This window comes from Mus caroli, unplaced genomic scaffold, assembly GCF_978045245.1.
Source record: "Mus caroli unplaced genomic scaffold, Mus_caroli_1 scaffold_1, whole genome shotgun sequence".
Lineage (NCBI taxonomy): Eukaryota > Metazoa > Chordata > Mammalia > Rodentia > Muridae > Mus > Mus caroli.
Window position 1 is genome coordinate 17,281,391 of NW_028227256.1, and position 22,287 is coordinate 17,303,677.

At 39.0% G+C, this 22,287-nt stretch overlaps 1 protein-coding gene across 3 annotated transcripts in view; it reads right to left on the reverse strand.

Annotated features, from left to right (window-relative positions):
* Positions 1-22,287, reverse strand: part of Pkhd1 (PKHD1 ciliary IPT domain containing fibrocystin/polyductin) — a 544,477-nt gene that overhangs the window by 320,408 nt on the left and 201,782 nt on the right. For all 3 annotated transcript variants that reach the window (XM_029477026.2, XM_021159032.3, XM_085835877.1), the window contains exons 38-39: positions 3,357-3,564; positions 2,811-2,968 (exon numbers count right to left, since the gene is read on the reverse strand). In XM_029477026.2, the coding sequence (XP_029332886.1) occupies positions 2,811-2,968; positions 3,357-3,564 (366 nt within the window). The remainder of the gene's footprint in view (positions 1-2,810; positions 2,969-3,356; positions 3,565-22,287) is intronic.

Consider the following 22,287-nt stretch of genomic DNA (forward strand, 5'->3'; position numbering starts at 1 on the left):
ACTTCATTCCTCCCTAGAATAGGGAACAAAATACCATGAAAAGAGTTACAGAGACAAAGTTTGGAGTTAAGATGAAAGGACAGACCATCCAGAGACTGCCCCACCCATAATCAGCCACCAAAAGCAGGTACTATTGCATATGCCAGCAAGATTTTGCTGAAAGGACCCTGATATAGCTGTCTCATGTAAGGCTATGCCAGTGCCTGGCAAATACAGAAGTGGATCTATTGGATGGAACACAGGGACCCCAATGAAGGAGCTAGAGAAAGTATCCAAGGAGTTGAAGGGGTCTGCAAACTTATAGGTGGAACAATAAAATGAACTAATCAATACCCCCAGAGCTCGTGTCTCTAGCTGCATATGTAGCAGAAGATGGCCTAGTCAGCCATCATTGGGAAAAGAGGCCCCTTGGTCTTGCCAAATTTATATGCCCCAGTACAGGAGAATGCCAAGAAGTGGAAGTGTGTGTGTAGGGGGTAGGGAGGGGGGATTGTATATGGGACTTTTGTAATAGCATTTGAAATGTAAATGAAGAAATATCTAATAAAAATTTTTTTTAAAGAAATCTAGTGTAATTCTGATAGGTCTGCCTTTCTCCCTTACTGCTTTTAAAATTCTTTCTTTGTTTTATGCATTTGATGTTTTGACTATTATGTGACAGAAGGAATTTCCTTTCTTATCCAATCTATTTGGAGTTCTGTAGGCTTCTTGTATGTTCATGGATATCTCTGTCTTTAGGTTATGGAAGTTTTCTATAATTTTGTTGGAGATATTTACTGGTCCTGTAAGTTGGGAATTTTCACTCTCTTCTATACCTGTTATCCTTAGGTTTGGCTTTCTCATTGTGTCCTGGATTTCCTGGATGTTTTGGGTTAGGAGCTTATTTGCAGTTTGCATTTTCTTTGACCATTGTGTCACTGTTCTCTATGGCATCTTCTGCCCCTGTGAAGATACCTCTCTTCTATCTCTTATACTCTCCTTGTGATGCTTGGATCTACAACTCCTCATCTCTTTCCGAGGATTTCTATCTCCAGGGTTGTCTCCTTTTGTGATTTCTTTATTGTTTCTATTTCCATTTTTATATCCTGGATTGTTTTGCTCAATACTTTTGTCTGTTTCGTTGTGTTTTCCTATAATTCTTTGACAGATTTTTATGTTTCCTCTTTAAGGACTTCTACCTGTTTACCTCTGTCCTTCTGTATTTCTTTAAGGAAGTTATTTATGTCCTTCTTAAATTCCTCTCATCATCATGGGATGTGATTTTTAAATCAGAGTCTTGCCTTTCTGGTGTTTTGGAGTATCCAGGGCTTGCTGTGGTGGAAGAACTGGGTTCTGCTGATACAAAGTAGGTTGGTTTCTGTTGCTTATGTTCTTACCCTTGCTTCTCACCATCTGGTTATCTCTTGTGTTAGCTGGTCTTGCTCTCTCTGACTGTGGCTTGTCCTTCCTGTAAGCCTGTGTGTCAGCACTCCTGGGAGAGCCGCTCTCCTCAGGAGGAATTTGGGTATGGAGAGCTGTGGCACAGGGTCAGCTCCAGGGCTCAGACAGAAACTAGAAGGTTCCTATCTCCAGCTGTTCCTTGGTTCCTGTGTCCTGAGGTCTCTGGGAAGGTCCCTTGGAGCAGAAGTGGTGGCCTTACCTGTATTCTCAGGTGTGTCAGCATTCCTGGGACACCATATCTGTCCTGGTGGGATTTGAGTATAGAGAGCTTGACACAGGGTCAGCTCTGACATACAGATGAAAACCAGAAGGATCCTTTGAAATGCTGTGCTTTGGTGCAATTATGATCCCAATTTGGCAGAAATGTGAAGGTAGATGTCAATCAACTCTAGCCCATTTTTATCAAAACATTTTTTTTAGTAAATTACATATTTGTCAGTTGATGACTTTTGAGTGAAAACAATTAAGGTCGTGATCATTCTGTCCTGCTAACAACCCCTTTTGTCACAACATTGTGTATAAGTGCACCTCAACGCATATATATCTGAAATTCTTACCTCTAGCCATGATATTTCTATCAGGTTCCAGACTCTGCCAGATATCTCCACTCAATTGCTGGCCTGCTTTCTCAGTTTCAACATGTACAAAATTAAACTCCTGTTTGCTATCACCCTCCTACCCCTAAAACCTTCCCCTCTTCCCATCACAGTAAAAGCCCCATCATCCATCCAGAGCTCATGCCTGGAAGTCATCCTTGACACCCACACCATCCTGGACCAAAGTTGACAAATTATATCTTCCCAGCATGTGAAAGCCCTCATAATCTACAGCCTGGGAAACCAAAACATAACCTCCCAAACTAACCATCCCTGAAATAGATGTTTAATAGGCACATCAGTATGATTCAGTGCCTGCTATTCTACCAGAAGATGAATTGGCTCTTAAACTCCTCTACCTAGAGTATGTGGTAAGTCTCTCAGAAAACAACCCTCCCCCTAAATCTGATCAATAAGAATGAACTGCCTGAGCTTAGGATTCTAGAATTATGGGGGTTGGGGAGGGCGATTTAGGAGAAGCCTGGGATTAAAGAAATCATTACAGCATTCCAGCTCTCAAGGTTTAATTCATTAACACAAGTTTTCCCAGAACAAAGCATTAAATTATTTGCTTTGCCTTTTGTCTGTTTCTTTTACTTCTTAGAAGTTGGGAACAGGATGAAGTGACAAGCTGCCAAGAGGAGTCTGAAAATTAGAGAAAAATATGGACACTCGAAGACTTTAATGAAGAAGGCCAAACACAGTCCTAAGACATAAGGGTAGGCAGGGAGAACAGGTATTCACTCTGGGTTTTGCACCAAACTGTATTTCTACCTTTAGTAGTGCTGGCCTCCTGGCATGAATTGAGAAGCTTTGCCCTCTCAAAAGTGAGATTTCCTTGGATGATAATGTTCCTACTGAGGAGAGCAACTGTTGGCTTCAAAATATGATTCTCTCCAGCTACCCAGTTCTCTCTGAAATTGTAGGAATATCTGAAAAAAAAATAAGAGAGTAAGATGTACTTGGGAACATCTTATTAGAAACAGTAAATAGATTCTTCTTTAGGAATATCTATGGTTTTAGGAACTCAAATACCCAAAAATGAAACATACATATATCTGTAAGACACACCATGCAAAGCAATGGGAGCTACTCTCGGACCACTTGCTAAGAGAAAGTCTAGGGTCCCACTAGAGAAAGCATTTAAGAAATCCTCATCTTCACAGAGTTCACGCTTTATTGTATTATTTTCTTTTCCAGCATAATGTCTAGCATTATTTAATGCTAATGTATCTTATCAAGAGATAAATACCCAGAATACAATTCACTTAAACCCTCATCTTCCTCCATGTAAACCTATCCAAGCTGAAATTTGAGTACCTCAGGGGGTTCCTGAGATGGAGGTCTGCATTGTGGACAGTTTCTACAACAACAACTTCTGTTGCTTCAGCTCCTTCCACAGTCATCCCACTGGTAATGACAGCCTTATCCCCAGGCTTCCAGTCCACAGCTTCCCCTAGAGTCAACACTTTGTCTCCCGCATGTGCATCTGCTTGAAGATACGTGACAGTAACCTCTGGAACTGAACCTAAAGCCACCAAGAGAAAACTTGTTCAGATACTTTGATTGTTAGTAAGGATATGATTTTATAAAAGGTGCTTGTAACACCAGCCAAGAACAGAATAGTGCAATGAAAAACACAGGTATTACCACTAGACAAAATTTACATGCAAGGTAGTCTTGACACGACATAGAGGAAATGTGCATACTTGGCCTTCAGTTTTCTGTTACATGGAGAGGTAGAATTAGATGAAGTTCCAGCATAGGGCTTAGGGCAATTTCATGAGATGTTAGTTAATGAAGTATCTAGCTCAGATATCACTGCAAAAAAAGGCACTGGCAGCACAAATGTTACATATGTGTGGAGAGGCATGGGCCCAGCCCGTGTATGTCCTATGGTTGGTGGTTCAGTCTCTGAGCGCCATAAGGGTCCAGGTTAGTTAACTGTGTTGGTCTTCCTGTGGAGTTCCTATTACCTTTGGAGGCCTGCAATACTTCCTTCTATTCTTCCATAAGAGTCCCCAAGCTCCATCCACTGTTTAGCTGTGTGTGTGTGTGTGTGTGTGTGTGTGTGTGTGTGTGTGTGTGTATCTGTCTGAGTCATCTACTAGGTAGAGCCTCTCAGAGGACAACATGTGCCTGTCTGCAAGCATAACAGAGGATCATTAATAGTGTCAGGACCTGGTGATTGCCCATGGGTTGGGTCTCCCTAGTTGAGCCTGTTACTGGTTGGCCATTGCCTCAGTCTCTGCTCTATCCCCTCATGCCTTATATGGGTCCAAACAACTGGGGAGGGGTCTATGCCAAAAGCTGTTACTTGTAGGTGACATATATTCTTCTAGCTGTACTGCCTTTTCTGAACTCAGTGGGAGAGGACTCACTTAGCCTCATAGAGACTTGAAGTACAGAGGTGGGGGGGAATACCTGGGGGAGGGGGGAGCACCTGCTCAGAGGAGAAGGGGAAGGAGATTGTAGGAAGGGGTAACCAGGAAGTGGACAGTGAGCAGGATGTAAAGTCAATAAATAAAAAAATTATAATTAAATTTAAAAAAAGAAAAGGACATTGGATTATGTCAAGTTTTACTTTTTCTTTCTCTGTATCACATTATATTTGGAAAATAAGCTTTTATTTCACTCTTATTTTCAATACAAAAAAGTAGATATTTTATCCCAATGTAGAAAGAAGTCCATCATTCATTGACAAGATGAAAAGTTTAACCCCCACATACTGGAGGCAGACTAAAAGATTACTTTAGAATAGTCACCCTAGGACATTGTGTGTTAATTGATAACTTTGAACTAAAGCTGGGAACATATGGGATGCTATTATCAAGCCATTGAAGCAGGGACACTTGTGACTCTTCATATCTTAGTGGGCACAGTACTCTGGCACAACGTTATCACCTTCCTGACCCTCAGCACATATGCACTTAACTATCAAAGATTTAAGGATGCCATTTGATTCACCATTTGCACTGGTATTTTCCATCAGAGGTCAAGGCAAATTTTTAAAGGCATTATCTGAAGCAATAGTTCAGAAAACACATTGCTTACTCCCAACTTCTTCCCCTTCTCCTCAGTACATCTCCTTCCTCCTTTGCAATAGATCATAATTTACCTTTAGCCCACAGCAAGTTGCTGTCCTCCCCTGCCACACAGAAGTAAAGTAATAATACTTGAATTCCTAACTGCAGGGGTGGCCGAAAATAAATCATTTTCAAATTATTTTAAACTTTCCTCTTTATTTATTTGTCTGTGTGTGCAGAGACACTTGTACCAGCCATGTTGTTCTAGGCTGAGAAAGGTCTTTGGGTTAATGATGTAATTTCCGAAGTTTACCAAGGCAATAATTTTATCTTAAGAAATATTTACGGAGTTCAAAATTTCTAATTATAGGGCAGGTGGAAATTAAGACATAAATCATCCCTAAAGAAAATAATTTTAATTTTATTCCTTGTTTGTACATCTTAACCCTTGGGAATAATAAAATGAAATAAAGTTTATTTATTTGTATATACATATGTGTGAATTTCTCTAACCTGTTCCTGATTAGCTACATAAAAAATACATCTATGCTGTGAAGTATTAAAGAATGCATAAAAGATAGAGTTGCCTGCATATTCAAGATGACTGTTACCATGTATCAAAAAGAATCAACAGTGAAGACAAGAAGCATATTTGTCAGCTAATCCTTTGTATAAATAATAGTCAAGTCAAATTGAACAAAGAAACTCGGGGACTTTTTAAAGTGTATATTTAACTATTAGCATAATTTTCCAGCTCATGTCCTTCCGAATATTGATGGTCTTTCAGTGAAGAAAATTACTTCATAACTTATTTATTTTCTTTGCAAAAGTATCATTCTTTCTGTATATAACTAAGATATGAAACCTGTAAACACTCTGAGGTCCATTTTCCTACTTCAATCTATAGGAGATATTGACCTTTTCATGAAATACAATCACTCGGACTCAAGATGTCAAGAGAATTTTAAGGAATAACTAACCTAGACCTTCGGTGCTTCTGCTGACTGTGTCTATCATGTGCTTTTAAAGAGAGATTGTGGTGAACCATTCTATCCCACTCTTCTCTGTTGGCTCATCTGTAGTTTATGTCATCAGACCCCAGTAACAAAGGCCCAAATTAATGTTTTTTTAACTTTCCAATTCTCTCCAAGTAGATACTACTACTCTATAGTGTCTGACTTAGTAAAGAAAGATGTTTTGTTTTGTTTTTTAAGTTGGAAAATAAATTTATTTGTTCTAGGGATGGCCAGAGTTCCCTTAGAACTTCTGAATCTGCTTCTTTTTGTTTGTTTGTTTGTTTTTTGTTTTTTGCTTTGTTTTTCAAGACAGGGTTTCTTTGTGTAGCCCTGGCCTGCTGTTCTTTACTTCTTCCAACCTACTTCAAAGAGTGACATGGAGCATCTGACTGGAGAAATCAGTGGCTGTATCCGGGGTTTAAGTGTGCACAAGACAAACTAAGCAGTGCTTGAGCCATTTATATGAGTTATTTTGTATTAGAGAATAAGACTGCATAAAGAGGCAAATAAGGAAAGTAAGAAATACAATGATGATATACCATGTACCATATAGCTAAGGATGGACATAAAAATACAAGGCACTCAGAATATCTGATGTTTTTCTCTCTGAGATTCTCCTAAGAGAATATGCTGCATTCTTTAGAGTAATTACTTGGGGCCATAAAGCAAGCCTACAGGATTGCCTAGATAGTCAAAATCTGTGTTGTAATTTGTCTTCTGTCTTATTCTTGACTCAACCACAATTTGGCCTCTAGTGCTGCAATTACCTGTCTGCCTCACCTACTAAGCATGAAGCAAAAGCAACACCTATTTTGTTCACTATAACAACACCAAAGCCAATCGCAGTGTCTGGTAAATAATAGGTGCCCAATATGCATATATATTATATGGTATATAATAAGACATGGGAAAGCAAGTACCTCAAGCATTGAATTTCTATTTAATTAGATTGGACTTGGTGCCATGGCAAGGGAATATCTAAGCTTTATTATGCATTAAACACCTTCAGGTTTGACAAGCTGGGGAAAATGGAAGCTGACACCCTTGGACACCTATGTTCAGTATTCGCAGGGTAGCTAACAATAGCAGGGGTAGGGAGGAGATGCTGCATCCTACCTTCCTGAATGGAAAACAATGGCAAAGAAAGTCAAAGCAAGTAGAAACTGTCATGAAAGATGCCTTGTGCTGAATGAAGTACACAAATTTTCCAGCTGACATGCAGTTCAGGATGAATACACCCATATAGCAAATGGGAGTGTTGGGGGAAGCTCGTATGTTTTAAGAGCCAAATGGGTCAGGCAATACAATTTTAGTTATTGCTACTGAAATATCTACCAGCTGAACAGATTCAAGGTCTGGAGAAGCTGATACACATAGAAACCTACAACTGCCATTTTGTCAGAATTAAATAATTTCTGTAGTTATTCAACAGGTAAACTTTACCTCCCCTCATCATATCATGGGTGCATGAATGTTGTAATTTTCATTTTACCTTTTTGTGTGTGTGTTAACATAGTATACAGAGAGAAAACTAAAATTCTCCCAGGACATGATTTACATAGTAATGAGATAATCAGCTCTGAATTCAGAAAATGGAACTTTTAAATTCAGGACCAAAGAACTAGAAAGATAACACAATTCTCAATCTCTTAACAGAACCATACATCAACTGTATGCAATTAGCTTCAGTTCTCAAAACACTGTGTATATTACTTTACAAAAGTTACTTGTGCAAGGCAACTGGCTGACTGGCACTCCACACTTCAAATGTGTACTGTTTTCTTCACTGAAACCTTAAAACCCACATGGGTCAGCTCCTGTACAGTACCACAAATCAACGATTATATAAAAACACAGCTAAGAAAGATTAGTGATTTATAAATATGCTTAAATAAATAACAAAGCCTGTAACTCAATACAATGTTTAACCACACTAGGCACTCAGGGTTGACCTGTAAAGCAACCAACTATTCATTTACTCCCACAGATGGCCTCTCATAATTGTACTTCCTACCAATTATTGTCCAAGCAGTTCACTGCCATTCATCTGTAATTATGGAGTCCCAGAGAACCTCTTTTATGAAATGGGCATGGGAAAAAAAGGAAATAATCTTTTGTGGGTTGACACACTTAAAACTCACTAATTGACCTGTTTGTTTTATAGGACTTAAATCTTTATTCCAAGTGAAAATCTCGGCCCATACATAAACATAATCAAAGCAATATACAGCAGACCAGTAGCCAACATCAAATTAAATGGGGAGAAACTTGAAGCAATCCCACAAAATCAGGGACTAGACAAGGCTGCCCACTTTCTCCCTACCTTTTCAATATAGCACTTGAAGTCCTAGCCAGAGCAATTTGACAACAAAAGGAGATCAAGGGGATACAAATTGGAAAGGAAGAAGTGAAAATATCACTATTTGCAGATGATATGATAGTATATATAAGTGACCCTAAAAATTCCACCAGAGAACCCCTAAACCTGAAAAACTCTTCAGTGCAGTAGCTGAATATAAAATTAACTCAAACAAATCAATGGCCTTTCTCTACACAAAGGATAAACAGGCTGAGAAAGAAATTAGAGAAACAACACCCTTCACAATAGTCATAAATAATACAAAATACCTTGGTGTGACTCTAAATAAGGAAGTGAAAGATCTGTATGATAAGAACTTCAAGTCTCTGAAGAAAAAGAAATCGAAGAAGATCTCAGAAGATGGAAATATCTCCCATGCTCAAAAATTGGCAGGATTAATATAGTAGAAATGTCTATCTTGCCAAAAGCAATCAAGACATTCAGTGAAATCCCCATCAAAATTTCAACTCAATTCTTCACAGAGTTACAAAGGACAGTTTGCAAATTCATCTGGAATAACAAAAAACCTAAGATAGCAAAAACTATTCTCAACAATAAAAGAACCTCTGATGGAATCACCATGCCTGACCTCAAGCTATACTACATACAGAGCAATTGTGATAAAAACTGCATGGCACTGGTACTGCAACAGACAGGTAGATCAATGGAATAGAATTGAAGACCCACAAATGAACCCACACACCTATGGTCATTTGATCTTTTACAAAGGAGCTAAAACTACCAGTGGAAAAAAGACAGCATTTTCAACAAATGGTGCTTACTCAACTGGAGGTTACCATGTAGAAGAATGCAAATTGATCCATTCTTATCTCCTTGTACTAAGGTCAAATCTAAGTGGATCAAGGAACTTCACATATAACCAGAGACACTGTAACTTATAGAGGAGAAAGTGGGGGAAAGCCTTGAAGATATGGACACAGGGGAAAATTCCTGAATAGAACATCAATGGCTTGTGCTGTAAGATCGAGAATCGACAAATGGGACCTCATAAAATTGCAAAGCTTCTGGAAGGCAAAAGACACTGTCAATAAGACAAAAAGGCCACCAACAGATTTGGAAAGGATCTTTACCAATTCTAAATCAGATAGAGGACTAATATCCAATATATAAAAAAAGAACTCAAGAAGCTGGACTCCAGAAAATCAAATAACCCCATTAAAAATGTGGTACAGAGCTTAACAAAGAATTCTCAACTGAGGAATGCCGAATGGCTGAGAAGCACCTGAAAAACTGTTCAGTGTCCTTAATCACCAGGGAAATGCAAATCAAAACCACCCTGAGATTTCACCTCACACTAGTCAGAATGGCTAGGATCAAAAATTCAGGTGGCAGCAAATGCTGTCGAGGATGTGGTGAAAGAGGAACATGCCTCCATTGCTAGTGGGATTGCAAGCTGGTACAACCACTCTAGAAATCAGTCTGGTAGTTCCTCAGAAATTTGGACATAGAACTACCAGAGGATCCAGCAATACTTCTCCTGGGTATATACCCAGAAGATGTTCCAACTTGTAATAACGACACATGCTCCACTATGTTCCTAGTAGCCTTATTTATAATAACCAGAAGTTGGAAAGAACCCAGATGTCCCTCAAAAGAAGAATAGTTACAGAAAATGTGGTACATTTACACAATGGAGTAGTACTCAGATATTAAAAACAATGAATTTGTGAAATTCTTAGGCAAATGGATGTATCTGGAGGATATCATCCTGAGTGAGGTAACCCAATCACAAAAGAACACACCTGATATGCACTCACTGATAAGGGGATATTAGTCCAGAAATTTAGAATACCCAATATATAATTTGCAAAACACATGAAACTCAAGAAAAAGGAAGACCAAAGTGTGGATACTTCGTTCCTTCTTAGAATGAGGAACAAAATACCCATGGGTGGAGTTACAGAGATGAAGTTTGGAGCAGAGCCTGAAGGAATGACCATCCAAAGACTTCCCCACTTGGGGATCCACCCCATAAACAACCACCAAACCCAGACACTAGGCAGATGCCAACAAGAGCCTGCTGACAGGAGCCTGTTATAGCTCTCTCCTGAGAGGCTCTACCAGTGCCTGGCAAATACAGAAGTGGATACTCATAGTCATCCATTGGACAGAGCACAAGGTACCCAATGAAGGTGCCAGAGAAATACCCAGGGAGCTGAAGGAGACTGAAGCCCCATAGAAGGAACATCAATATGAACTAACCAGTACCTTCACAGCTCCTTGGAACTATACCACAAATCAAAGAAAACACATGGTGGAACTTGTGGCTCTAGCTATATTTGTAGCAGAGCATGGCCTAGTTGATCATCAATGGGAGTAGAAGGCCTTGGTCCTGTGGAGGCTCTATGCCCCAGTATAGGGGAATGCCAGGACCAGGAATGGGAGTGAGTGGGTTGGGGAGCAGGGGAAGAGGGGAGTGCATAGGGGATTTTCAGAGGGGAAACTAGGAAAGGGGATAACATTTGAATAGAAAGTATATCCAAGTGAAAAACTCACAAGACTTTTCAAAAAAGAGATGGAAAAGAGGGAAAGAAATAAAACAATGAGGAGGAAAGAAAGGAAGGAGGGAGGGAGGGAGGGAAGAAAAAAAGGAAGGAAGGGAGGGAGGACAGAAAGAAGAGAGGGAGAGATTGAGGGAGGGAGGGGAAAGGAAATGAAGATAGGCAAACTAGGCAATAGATAGATGATGGATAGATAGATAGATAGATAGATAGATAGATAGATAGATAGATAGATAGATAGATGGATGGATGGATGGATGGATGGATGGATGGATGGATGGATGGATGGATAGATAGATAGATAGATAGATAGATAGATAGATAGATAGATAGATAGATAGATAGATAGATAGATAGATAGATAGATAATCACTTGATAGCATGTTCCCATCGTAATAGAAATAGATAAAAATGATCAACTAGAAACGTTCTCAGTTATACACATGCTGTTTCTCCTAATGTCTATCTGCATCTTCCCCATGGTGGAGCAGTGAGGCTTCCTTTCTATCCTTGTTGCTCTGTCACTGAGAAGACAAACATAGAGTGAACAGCTTCCTTCCCCTAGTACTAATTCCCAGGGTAAGAAGTACACAGATGAATATCAATTAGTCATGCAAAAACACACAGTCTTGTTAACCTATGAATATAAAAAGGAGCAAGAAAGGCACATATTGATATGTCATAAAAAGGTTATTAATCTTTCCTTTAAAATGTATTTTCATTAGAAAAAGATTCATCACAGTATGGCTTTGGTGTGGACTGCTACATAGAGGTAAACACTACCCTGATTCTTCTCTTCTCCTGTGTTTTATGGCCTCATCCATCCAATCAGATAATTGATCTTTTTGATTAAACCATATGCCTTCTCCTGCAGATGCACATGAGTGTGTTCATATTGTGCTGCCTGCAGACTACCTTCTCTTTAACATCTTGTTTTCTATTTCTAAATCTGTGCATTAACCTGTGAATAGCTCTTCTCTGCACGCTCTTCTCCTAGCACAGCCTGATGACTGATACTGTGTTTTCCTTATTCTTCAGCTTCTTGACTAGTTTCATGTATTTTACTTCTGCATCTACCATCTTCAAAACAGTTCTAACTTGAAGCTTTAAAAAGACATGAAGGGAAAACACCTAGAGCTAGAGCAACAGCGCTGGCAGAGTCTGGCAGGATTTGGAACTCCCACTGATGCTGCTTTCTGGTGAGACATCTCTTATTAGATAAACTTAGAAGAAGAAGAATGTTCTCCAATTTCTTCAGTTATGTTCTCTTTACTGTTTATTTATAAAAAGAACAATCTTGTTTGGAGGATCAGACCTGGAGAAAAAGGTTTTAGAAAGAAAAGGTGAAATCTGGTTGGTTTCTGTTAAAGTTCATGGTCTTACGAAGAAGGCTCCTTATGAAAGTGAAGAGATATAGCATGGGAACAAAAGATCTCAGGTGTGATCCAACATGCCAGACTCTCATGTGACACCTATTCCAGGTCACACATGCCCTATAGGACATCAGAATCAAGCTTGTAATCTATTTTCTCCAACATTCAATATGTATCTGAAAAGATAATCACCCTTAAAGTTGTCTAATGATACCCACCTTAATTCTGTCACAGAAAACTTTGAGGCTTGCAGTTCTTAGGCACCTCAGAGTTACCACCTTAAAGACTAAGTTATTCCTCAGACCCCAAGCTCAACTAGTGAAAGACATACATCAAAAACACATCAGTACTTTACTGCTTAGTTAATTGCTCTTGGTCATGGGTGGGGCCTCCAAGGTGCCTCGATTGTAGGACCATGAAAGGCAGCCTGGTTCCTGGTTGAGCTAACCCTAGGAACTCCAGTGGCCCTAAAGGGATGACAGGCATTTCATGTGGTTCCCAGACACTAGGCTCCTGGTTTGAGGCCACAGCCCTCCATAGATTTGTGGTTATCAGTCATGTAAGGGCAATGCCCCAAGCCACTCCACAGGTAGAGATCTGTCAGATCTCCATTTTAATGAGGTACCTAAAGGCCTGGAGGGCTTAGCCAATAAACTTTCCTTCCCAGATGCTCCTCCCTGCAAAAGGTATTTAACCTCAGGCCTGCCCTAAGAAGTGGGGTACCATTTTACTCATCCACTTTCCACCATGGTAATAAGTGCCTTAAAACCATGAGACCTTTGGCTATAGAGCCACTGTCTTATCTCCTGTAGAAGGTCTCTCTGCACTTGGGACCAGCCTGAGCACCCCTCTTTCCCTCCCACACACCTGGCTCCAGGGTCAGATCCAGCCTGAGGACCCCCATTCTGTTCTCAGCTACACACACACACACACACACACACACACACACACACACACACACAGCCATGGCTGCTACAAAAGCCAAACCTAGTAGGTATTGATGTTCCTGACATCTGGGTGGTAGGATGAGGGAGGCAAGTGCCCACTGAGGAAGCAACATTTAATGTCTGTAGATAAGCAAAAGGATTTAGCCATTTTTCTTAAATTCTCTTTATATCATGCAGTGGGATCATGATTCTTTTTTCAGTAATGGGAATTGAACCTAGGACCTTAAACATTCAAGGCAAGAGCTATAGCCCAACCCTGAGAATGCAAGGTTTTTATCTGGTTTTAATAGTCTGAATTCTGGAGGTAATCCCACTGAGATAAAGTCAGTGTTGTTGGTGTTGCTTCATTTTAGAAATTCTGAGGAGAAAGTCTAGTTGTGTGCAGTACTGACTTACAGTTCATTTGTTCATATGTAAACACATCACTTATATCCGTTCCTGTTATCATTTTGCCTTCTCCTCCAGCTTCTCTTCTTTAACCTGCTCATAAGCACCACTATAATTACTTGGGTTCTGCCTGTATAATTTAATGTAATCTCCACATTTAAAGATTTTTAATTTTATCACATCTGGCAAGTTTCTCCACTTGTTTTATTCTTTTTGAGGCAAGGTCATACTTTGTACCCCAGACTAGCTTCAAACCTGGGATCTTCCTGACTTTGTCTCCCAAATGCTGAGATGTCAAATGTGTGCCAGGATACCCATCACTGCAAGGTCTCTTTTGCAAAATAAGGCAATGCTCATGAATTCTGACTATCAGGAAATAAATATAATTTAAGTTTACTTTCAGATTAGTATAATACATTGATGAAGTGTAGAGAACATGATTAGCTATTAGAGAAAAATAGATAACTGACTTCCAAACAATGTCAGATTGTAGATTGAAAAATTGTAGATTGAAGCAGAGCCAACAGCCTTTTTTTCCTGAAGGAATAATTCAGGTATTAAAGGGTCTAGGGCTTAAGAACCCTGTAGTCTCTAGGACACCTACTCAATTCTGCTACTGTCATGCAAGGCCATCACAGATAAAATCATGGCAGACAAGAATTTCTGTGCTTCAACAAAATTGTTCTAAAACAGCAAACAATGGACCAGATTTGGCCATAGGCTGTAGTTTTTCAAACGTATTTAAACATACAATGGAAAAAGGAAAAAATTCAGAATAGTAAACAATCTGAGACTCTAGTAGGTAAATGTTTACATGGTTCTTCTATGGAAAAGATTTTCTAAATACAATATCAATAACAGAAATCATACAGAAAAATATTCATAGGCTTGTTATTACAAATAACATAAAATTCCATTAAAATGCGGAAGAGTAGGTAACAATATGGGAAAAACACAACAGGGTTTTGTTTTGTTTTTATGTCTCTGTCAAGAGTATTACTTAGGGAGATGTAGGAATGATGTTCCACTTGGGATGTCAAAATAACTTGAAAGGATTAAATTGAAGAGACTGTTCCAGAACTCAGAAGGCTTATCCTCTGTGTTTTTATACCAGAGTTATATGTAAAGAAAGCAGAAAGAGCCTTGTGTGCCTCCTATGCCCATGAAGAAGACTGAATAAACTTTAGTTACCTCACCATCCAGGCTCAAATTTCACCATTTCTAACAAAAGAAAGTAATAGTCCTAATCCAAACAGTTTTGCTTCACTGAGCTGTGAGATAGATAAGAGGCAGGGGTAAGAATCAGCTCTGATAACTATAAAGTGTAAAGTGCCAAAATATAGGGAAAATAAAGTTTCAACAGACACTAACTAGGATACACATTCCTTCCGTCTCCATAACAGGCTAGTAGGACTTGGGCTTTGATGATGGAAGTGGAAGACTGTTGTTTGAAAGGGTGATTCTGCCTTGGTAGACTCCCATTCCTTTAACTAACCTAAGTCCCTTTTGATGTGTAGAAATTGTAAAAGCATACCAAAATCAACCAGTCAATAAACTAAAAGAAAACTCTCCTGGGGAATGATGATGGCAGGCATGGGAGTCTCTTACTCAGACTGTGCACAAAAGCTAGCATAGACCTTTAGGACTTTATCATGGGAACACTAAGAAGCTATGAAGAGTTTCAAACATCTGTATGATGGAGAATAAATTATGTTTTTAAAATATTGCCTTGGCTTGTCACTATTCCATTTTCAAATTACAAGGACACATGCCACACAACCTGAATTGAATATTTGTAATATCTAGGTGTGGCACCTACTGGGGTTACAGAAATTTGTGACTTTAATGATATAAATTGCCCAGTACTAATAGGAAGCATATGTGGCCATGAAAAGAAGCCAATTTAGACTCAGGCTCACCTATGTCTTAACATGGAGTTTGAATAAATAATCATTGGTGATTGTTTATGAAACAAAAAGATTACCTTAGTTCCAGGGTACAGAAGGAACTATAGAGGTTTTAAGAATAGCAACTAAAAGATACATTAGCATGAAAATAAGCTACAGTGACAATAATTGAAGTGGACAGAATACAAATTCACAAGTTGTTCAACAATAAACAAGACTTAGTGCTGGCAAAATGGTAAAGAACGGGGTATTAATAATGGCAGCCAGAATTATGTCTGACAGGAAATATTAGCAACACTGTATTCATCTCAGATTAATAACGAGGCAATTTCACCAAATCCAATTGTAGCTACATGACATGAATAAGAATATAAGCATGAATTGAATAGTTAGTTGCTTGATTCCTGCTGACTTCAGAAGTATTTTATATGTCTTACTAGCCTTCTCTCACATAATAATAGCCTTATAAGGAATATTTTAGCATCAGTTCTACACATAGAAGCTGCAACACTCAGGAGGTAACTTTTTTTGTAGTCCATCATCTACTACTTATTGATAGAGTTGGAATTTGAACCCATTAAATCTTATAGAGTTCAAACTTAATGACTGAAGATGTCTAAATAATCAATGTCTACTCACAGTCAAGCTCATTGGAGGAACAAAAAAAGCATTCTGCCACATATTAGAGGAAAAAGCTTGCTATCCTCCTGAATTACATATCTATAATATCATAGAAAGCCATTTGTGAAAAGTGGAGTATCCATTGGTGACTATAATGTTAAACTTTATGTTTTAATTTGTTTGGACTATAGAGTACCCAAACTTTGACCAAATATTATTCTAGGTGCATCTGCGAAGGTCAGAGTGTTCCAAGGGAAGAAAGGAATGGACAAAATTATATAATTACATCTTAATTTAAAATATATATAATTATAATCAAATCTTAATGCTCAGGGCTGATTGGTGCTTTGTTGGCATTTACCTCATATGTAAATATTTACACAGAAGAGTAGCAAGTCAGGTCAATATACTTGCGCTCTGGAACCTTCTCCCTAAAATTATTTAAAAATCAACCTCTTTCTTTTACCATCACTTGAAAAACAAAAACAAATCTTTTAAACAGGACAGTGTATATTTTAATTCTAAATTTCCTTTTCTTTGTGTTGAGGGTTTTAGGTTTTCCTAGTGGATCTGAGGATATTTTTTCCTCACTAAATTAAACATGTTTTCAATATATTAATATAAACAGTCTAGCTAAATCTTTTTGGCAATTCAAAATTAGTAAGATATATTAAAATGAAAAAGAATTTCAATATTTAAAAAGTAGCCAAAGTACTTTATCTTTTTATAGCTGCTCATCATTGTCTTCAATAATAGAAAAGACACCTCTTTTTTTTTTTTTTTGAGAAAATTCTTCAATCTCAGGCCATGTAGTTCTGGAAGACTCTCCATCAGATTGCTGCAACAAGGATCCACTGGAGAAATAAGAGTGACCCTTACTTTCTCACACACAGTAATTCAATCAGTCCATGATCCAAATGCAGCCAAAGTAACTTCTAATCCTCTTACTCAAGCTTCCTGTTAAACTCCTCATGAAACAAACACTTATCAAAGTCCACTATGAGTTTTGGTCGTATTCTTGGCAATAGAGATTCATCAGAAACAGAAACAATAGCAAAAACAATGAAAGACACCTGTCCCCATGATGTACATATATTACCGATAGAGACAATGGAATAAATAAAACAACTATGAAAAATAAGCCCTGTGTGATATATTTATTAGGCAATGTTAAGAACTTAGGGCGGGTAACACAGTGATGTACAATGGTAATGTTGGGAGAAGTGAGAACTTGTTCAAGGGTCAAAGAACCATTAGGAAGTGAAAGAAAAACCAGAGTAGTCGGTAAACGATGTTTGTGTAGTAAGAACAAATTCAGCTGATTAGTATAATGATATGCAATACACTTTTCATGTTATTAGATGCTTTGTCTGAGAAACCATTCCCATGATTCTTCTCCAAAATAGCTATCTTTTTTTGCTGTCTTCTATCTGGAACCATAGGATCCCCTCTTTTCTACCTCTGTGGGGGTGTAAGGTATGACTGAAAATGAAGCCAGCTTAAGGGAAAGCCCAACCCAGAACTGTCTAGAAGCAACCTTAATGACAGCATTTAGAGCACCTGGACACAGCTGTGTTTCAAGTTGTCTCGGTTAGATGAGGTAGTAAATGCCCTTACTTTTTGTTTGAATTGGGTTTTCTGTCACTTCCTACTGGAAAAGACCTGACTTAATGCCAACACTTTCAAGTATATATAGAAATCTGAAGTGCCTTCCAATGTGTTTCTAAGTGGGGTCCCTGCTGTACTTGGGTTATTGAAAAGCTCACTCTCATTTCCAATTAGCAATATACATTTACACACAAATGCTTAAAATCAAAAGACCTTAAAAAACCATGTTTACTTAAACAAGTTCCTTCAGTGTGATCTCTACTATCAAATTAGGGAAGCCTTTCATATGCATTGGCCCAAGGCCAATCTTGTCTAATCAAGAAACTACAGAAAGTGTGTTTTGTCACTCTATACAAAATAGTTGTATGTGAGGGGCCTTTTAGAAGCATTATTAGACAGAGCAAAGAGAAATTTCCATCTTATTTTTTGCTAGTGATATTGATCGTGTTTTCAACGTCATATGACCAAGAATGCAGTATTTATCCCTGAAAGGAGACTAGTCATCTACCCAGTTTTCTAAGCTGAGGTCGGACTCAGAGAATATTCCCTGCTGTTAACTGTATTAACCATGGTCTGTCACAGCATCCCAGATGACTACATCCATGCGTTCCAGAGACAGAACTTGGCAGGCTTGGGGGGAAGCATTTCACTGGCCCCTTAATAGAGCTTTTAATCATAACTTTTACAGTGAAACTCATTTTCTCTTTCAAATGAAACATTGCTTTAAACAGGTAGTAGAGATAAAGGCCCTGAATTGATTCCCTGAACAGCTTAAGCTTTCTGTTACTTGACCTCAAACGTTCCCCTGTTTATGGAGCCCCTGGGGGCTCTCTTAGGAAATGTGGTGTTTGTGCAGCACAATATGAAAATCAGTGACCAGGAACAAGCTAGTATACACATCTCCATGAGCCCTGCACTGTGCTTAAAGATATCACCCCTTCTCAGCAACTGCAACCACAGAACACAGTATGGGGTTTGTCAAAACCATACAACTGAAATGTGGATTTCTAGAAACTCTACAAGAAACACAAGCCACTTGCATATGTGAATCGTTCCCCCCCCCTTTTTTTTCCTCCTGAAGTATTATGCTCAGAACACTTACACTACTACTTTTTTCAACCATGCCCCTTTCTCTCAAAAATTTCCATTTATATTTAACGCCTCTACCTTGTAATTCCTTGAGAAGGACAAAAGGCAGAAGTCCACTGAAGGCCATTAAACTAGTTTTCTTCTGAAAAACTGTCACCCAAATTTCTCAGGGAGGAGGCCGAAATGAAATGAGAGACATTGATAAATTTCCCCACTGAACAATCAATAAAACCCTCTCTGGCCTGCTCAGCCCCCCACTGTGGAGGCAAGAGCCATAATTACATTGTCAAAAATTCAAGCTGCCCAGGCTGACATGACCTCTTTGCAAAGTGACAAGTGATTGGCACTCAGCTTGGGTGGCGAAATGAGATTGGCAGATGCAAAGGCAAGAGTGTGGCCAAGGCAGAAAGCCAGTAAGGATTTTCTTTACTGACTCCAAAGGCTCAAACCATAGACTTCCAGCCATGTGATAGTTAATAAACCATTAGCACTCCTCCTGTGGTGCAAAGCATGCCTTGTCTTGATCCATTCCCAAATACTCCAAAGAAAGATTCGCATACATATGGGTGTGTGAGTGTTAGTGTGTCGTTTTCCTACATTAAGGCAAAGCCAATAAATGTGCTTCCAATGCCAGCTTTCCAGTGACAGTTGAGCAACAAAGCCCATTTGCCTAGCAGTTTTAATCTACAATAAAAATCAGCTAGAGCAGAAGGGTTACACAGGGCAGTGATGAAGAATGAGCTGGAAGGGAAGCACTGGGGAGAGGGATATGACTGACATGCTGACCCAGTTGTATGATTCTATATGACCCATGCTGGAGTTAAATTAGAATCCATCAATCCCTTCACTCTTCGATGCTAGGAATGAAGTCTGCAAAGGACCCTGGTTGCTGGACAGCGTCTGCCTTCCGGCTATGCAGGAGCCATGCAACTGTTTTCTGAGAAGATGGCATGGTGACCACACCCAGGAGTGGTGGTTGTCCTGTGCCAGGAAGCAGCTGTACCTTAAGAGATTAAAATCTAAAGGTGTCCACCAGGTGCTGGGAACAGAACAGACGGTGCCTCAGAATGCGGTTGCCTCATGAGCTCGAAAACTAAATCCTCTCTGACTGATGAAAAGATATATTCATTAATAAGATGAGAGAGTGAGTGGTAGGCAGACTGGACCACGGGACTTGTTTTCAATTAGGAACCATAGTTCTCTCAAATGTCCTAACTTCTGAAAGAAAATAAAGCCATCCAGCACTCTACTCACTACAGTTATGGAAAAGAAAAGGAAGATGAGCAGAAAGCAATCAAAGCAATAAAAATTTACAGTTTAGGGTGTGTGTCCACTGCTCTGTAAGTAGTTAAGTGTAGGATGGTGACTATGGTTTTCTAGAAATTAGCTTGTTCAAAAATCCTAATTGAAAACCAACAGATGGAAGCCTATTTCTGAGTCCACAATATTCAGTGTACCAGTGAATCTCCCAGTTCAGTCTCTTAGGTGCACGTTCCCCCTCGATCCCATGACCACTGAATCGGGCTTTGGAGTTGACATTTGGAAATGTAAGCATTCCTTGGATTAATCCTGACTCAGCAAAGCCTGGGGATCTCATCAGTGCCTGTTTCCTGGACTGTTAAGTGGATAGCCCCTCATTATGAACACTCTGGGTAGAAGGCAGTGATCAAGATGGTCACTCATTCTTTGGAATAGTTGATGGCAAAAGAAAATTAGTTTTTTCTAATGTCCAATTGTCACCTGACCCACCTTTGCCCTGGGAGATAAAAAGGCAGTGAAATTGTGTAATGAATTTAACCAGAATATTCCACCATGCCTGAAGGAGAATCTACTCCAGACCTCAGGTGGCAAGAGAGGAGTAGAGAGGAGGGGTTGATAACAGACATTTGTGACTGTGGAACACTGCTGCATGGGTAAGGAAAGACTCCTTTTCACCCAACTGGACCAGTTTTGTTCCTACGGATTATTTATTCCAGTATAGAATTTCCATATCCATGAGGGCATAGATTATTGAGGGTTTTTTTCCCCTATGTCCCATGTTCTGGCTCTCCAGCTCTGCAGTTTGAGTGAGGACCTGGTCATATTTTGTGGGAAGGGCTTTGGGGATGTGTGAAATGTTAACAACAGGTCTGAAAATACAAGAGGGACAAGAGAAGAGGCATAAAAGGAAATAAAGAAAATACGAAAAGCAGAGAAGATAGGAAAATAAAATGGAAAAGAGAAGCAGAGAAAAAGAACGCACAGACACTCTAGGAATCTTTCCTTTCATTTCCAAGTCTGAAATGTATTATTATAGTGCTATTTACTTGGTTTTGATTGTATGATATTGAACATAGACAATGTCACTGTGGATTTTCTTTAACTTGACATTTTCTTATAAAAGTTTGAGTCCATAGAACATTTAAAACACAGGCACATAGGGTATATTCATAAATATTTTCACATTCATTCATGCTTGAACATGGGTGTTCAGATCAATGAGGAAAATAAATGGAACAAGTTTTTGTTGTCCTCATTTGAATTCCTGTTTTGAGAGGAGTAATGCCTGGAACTCTGTAGGTGACCAAAGAACCCTAAATACTTGGAGACCACAGCTAATGTGGGAAAAGACAGAAAACAGTCATGGATCCTAGGCAACAGATCCATAAAGATGGGAGGAAACAAATAACAATCAGTGAGACTGGAATTCTGATCTCCCATCCAGAGTTACTGGTATTTAACACTGCAAATTTTGAGGCTCAGTTTCTAGAATGCTAGCTGACCTAGGGTCAACCATACTGAAGAGAAGCCTTGGATTCCTCTTAGAGTAAGATAAAAAGGAATCTAGGGAATATTGTTTATAGACAATGATTATTACATAGTTTATAACATAACCCAGACAGAGAAAATACCATAGTCTTCAGTACAGCCACCAACTCATATCTAAAACAATTTTTCTATTACAAGTACGTTCCACTTTTTCATGTCAATATGAAAATACTGATGTTGATGACCTTGGCCTTTTAAGATCAGCCCACTACCCTGGGTCTACAAACGAGGGAGGTTCATTCTGTTTGGTTTTGTTTGGGGGTGCTGGAATTGGAGGTCTTACCCATGTTATGCAAGTACCAAACCACTGATCCTCCCCAGTCCTGGAGCTCACCCTTTTATTCTGTATTTGACTAAAGCCAGACAACCAATGTATATAATCATCTGCTGAAACACTCAATTAATTCTTACATTTTCCAGTTTATAACAACATTCTACACACTTAGTAATTGCTTATATTTTAAAAGGTAAAAAAAAACCAGTCAATTGTCAAAGTAGAATTAGGTGATCAGGAAGCAAGAAAGCTTCAAGCAGAAACACTTTGTTGCCTAATGCCTGTTTTTCTCTTAGGAAGCCATAAACACCAGG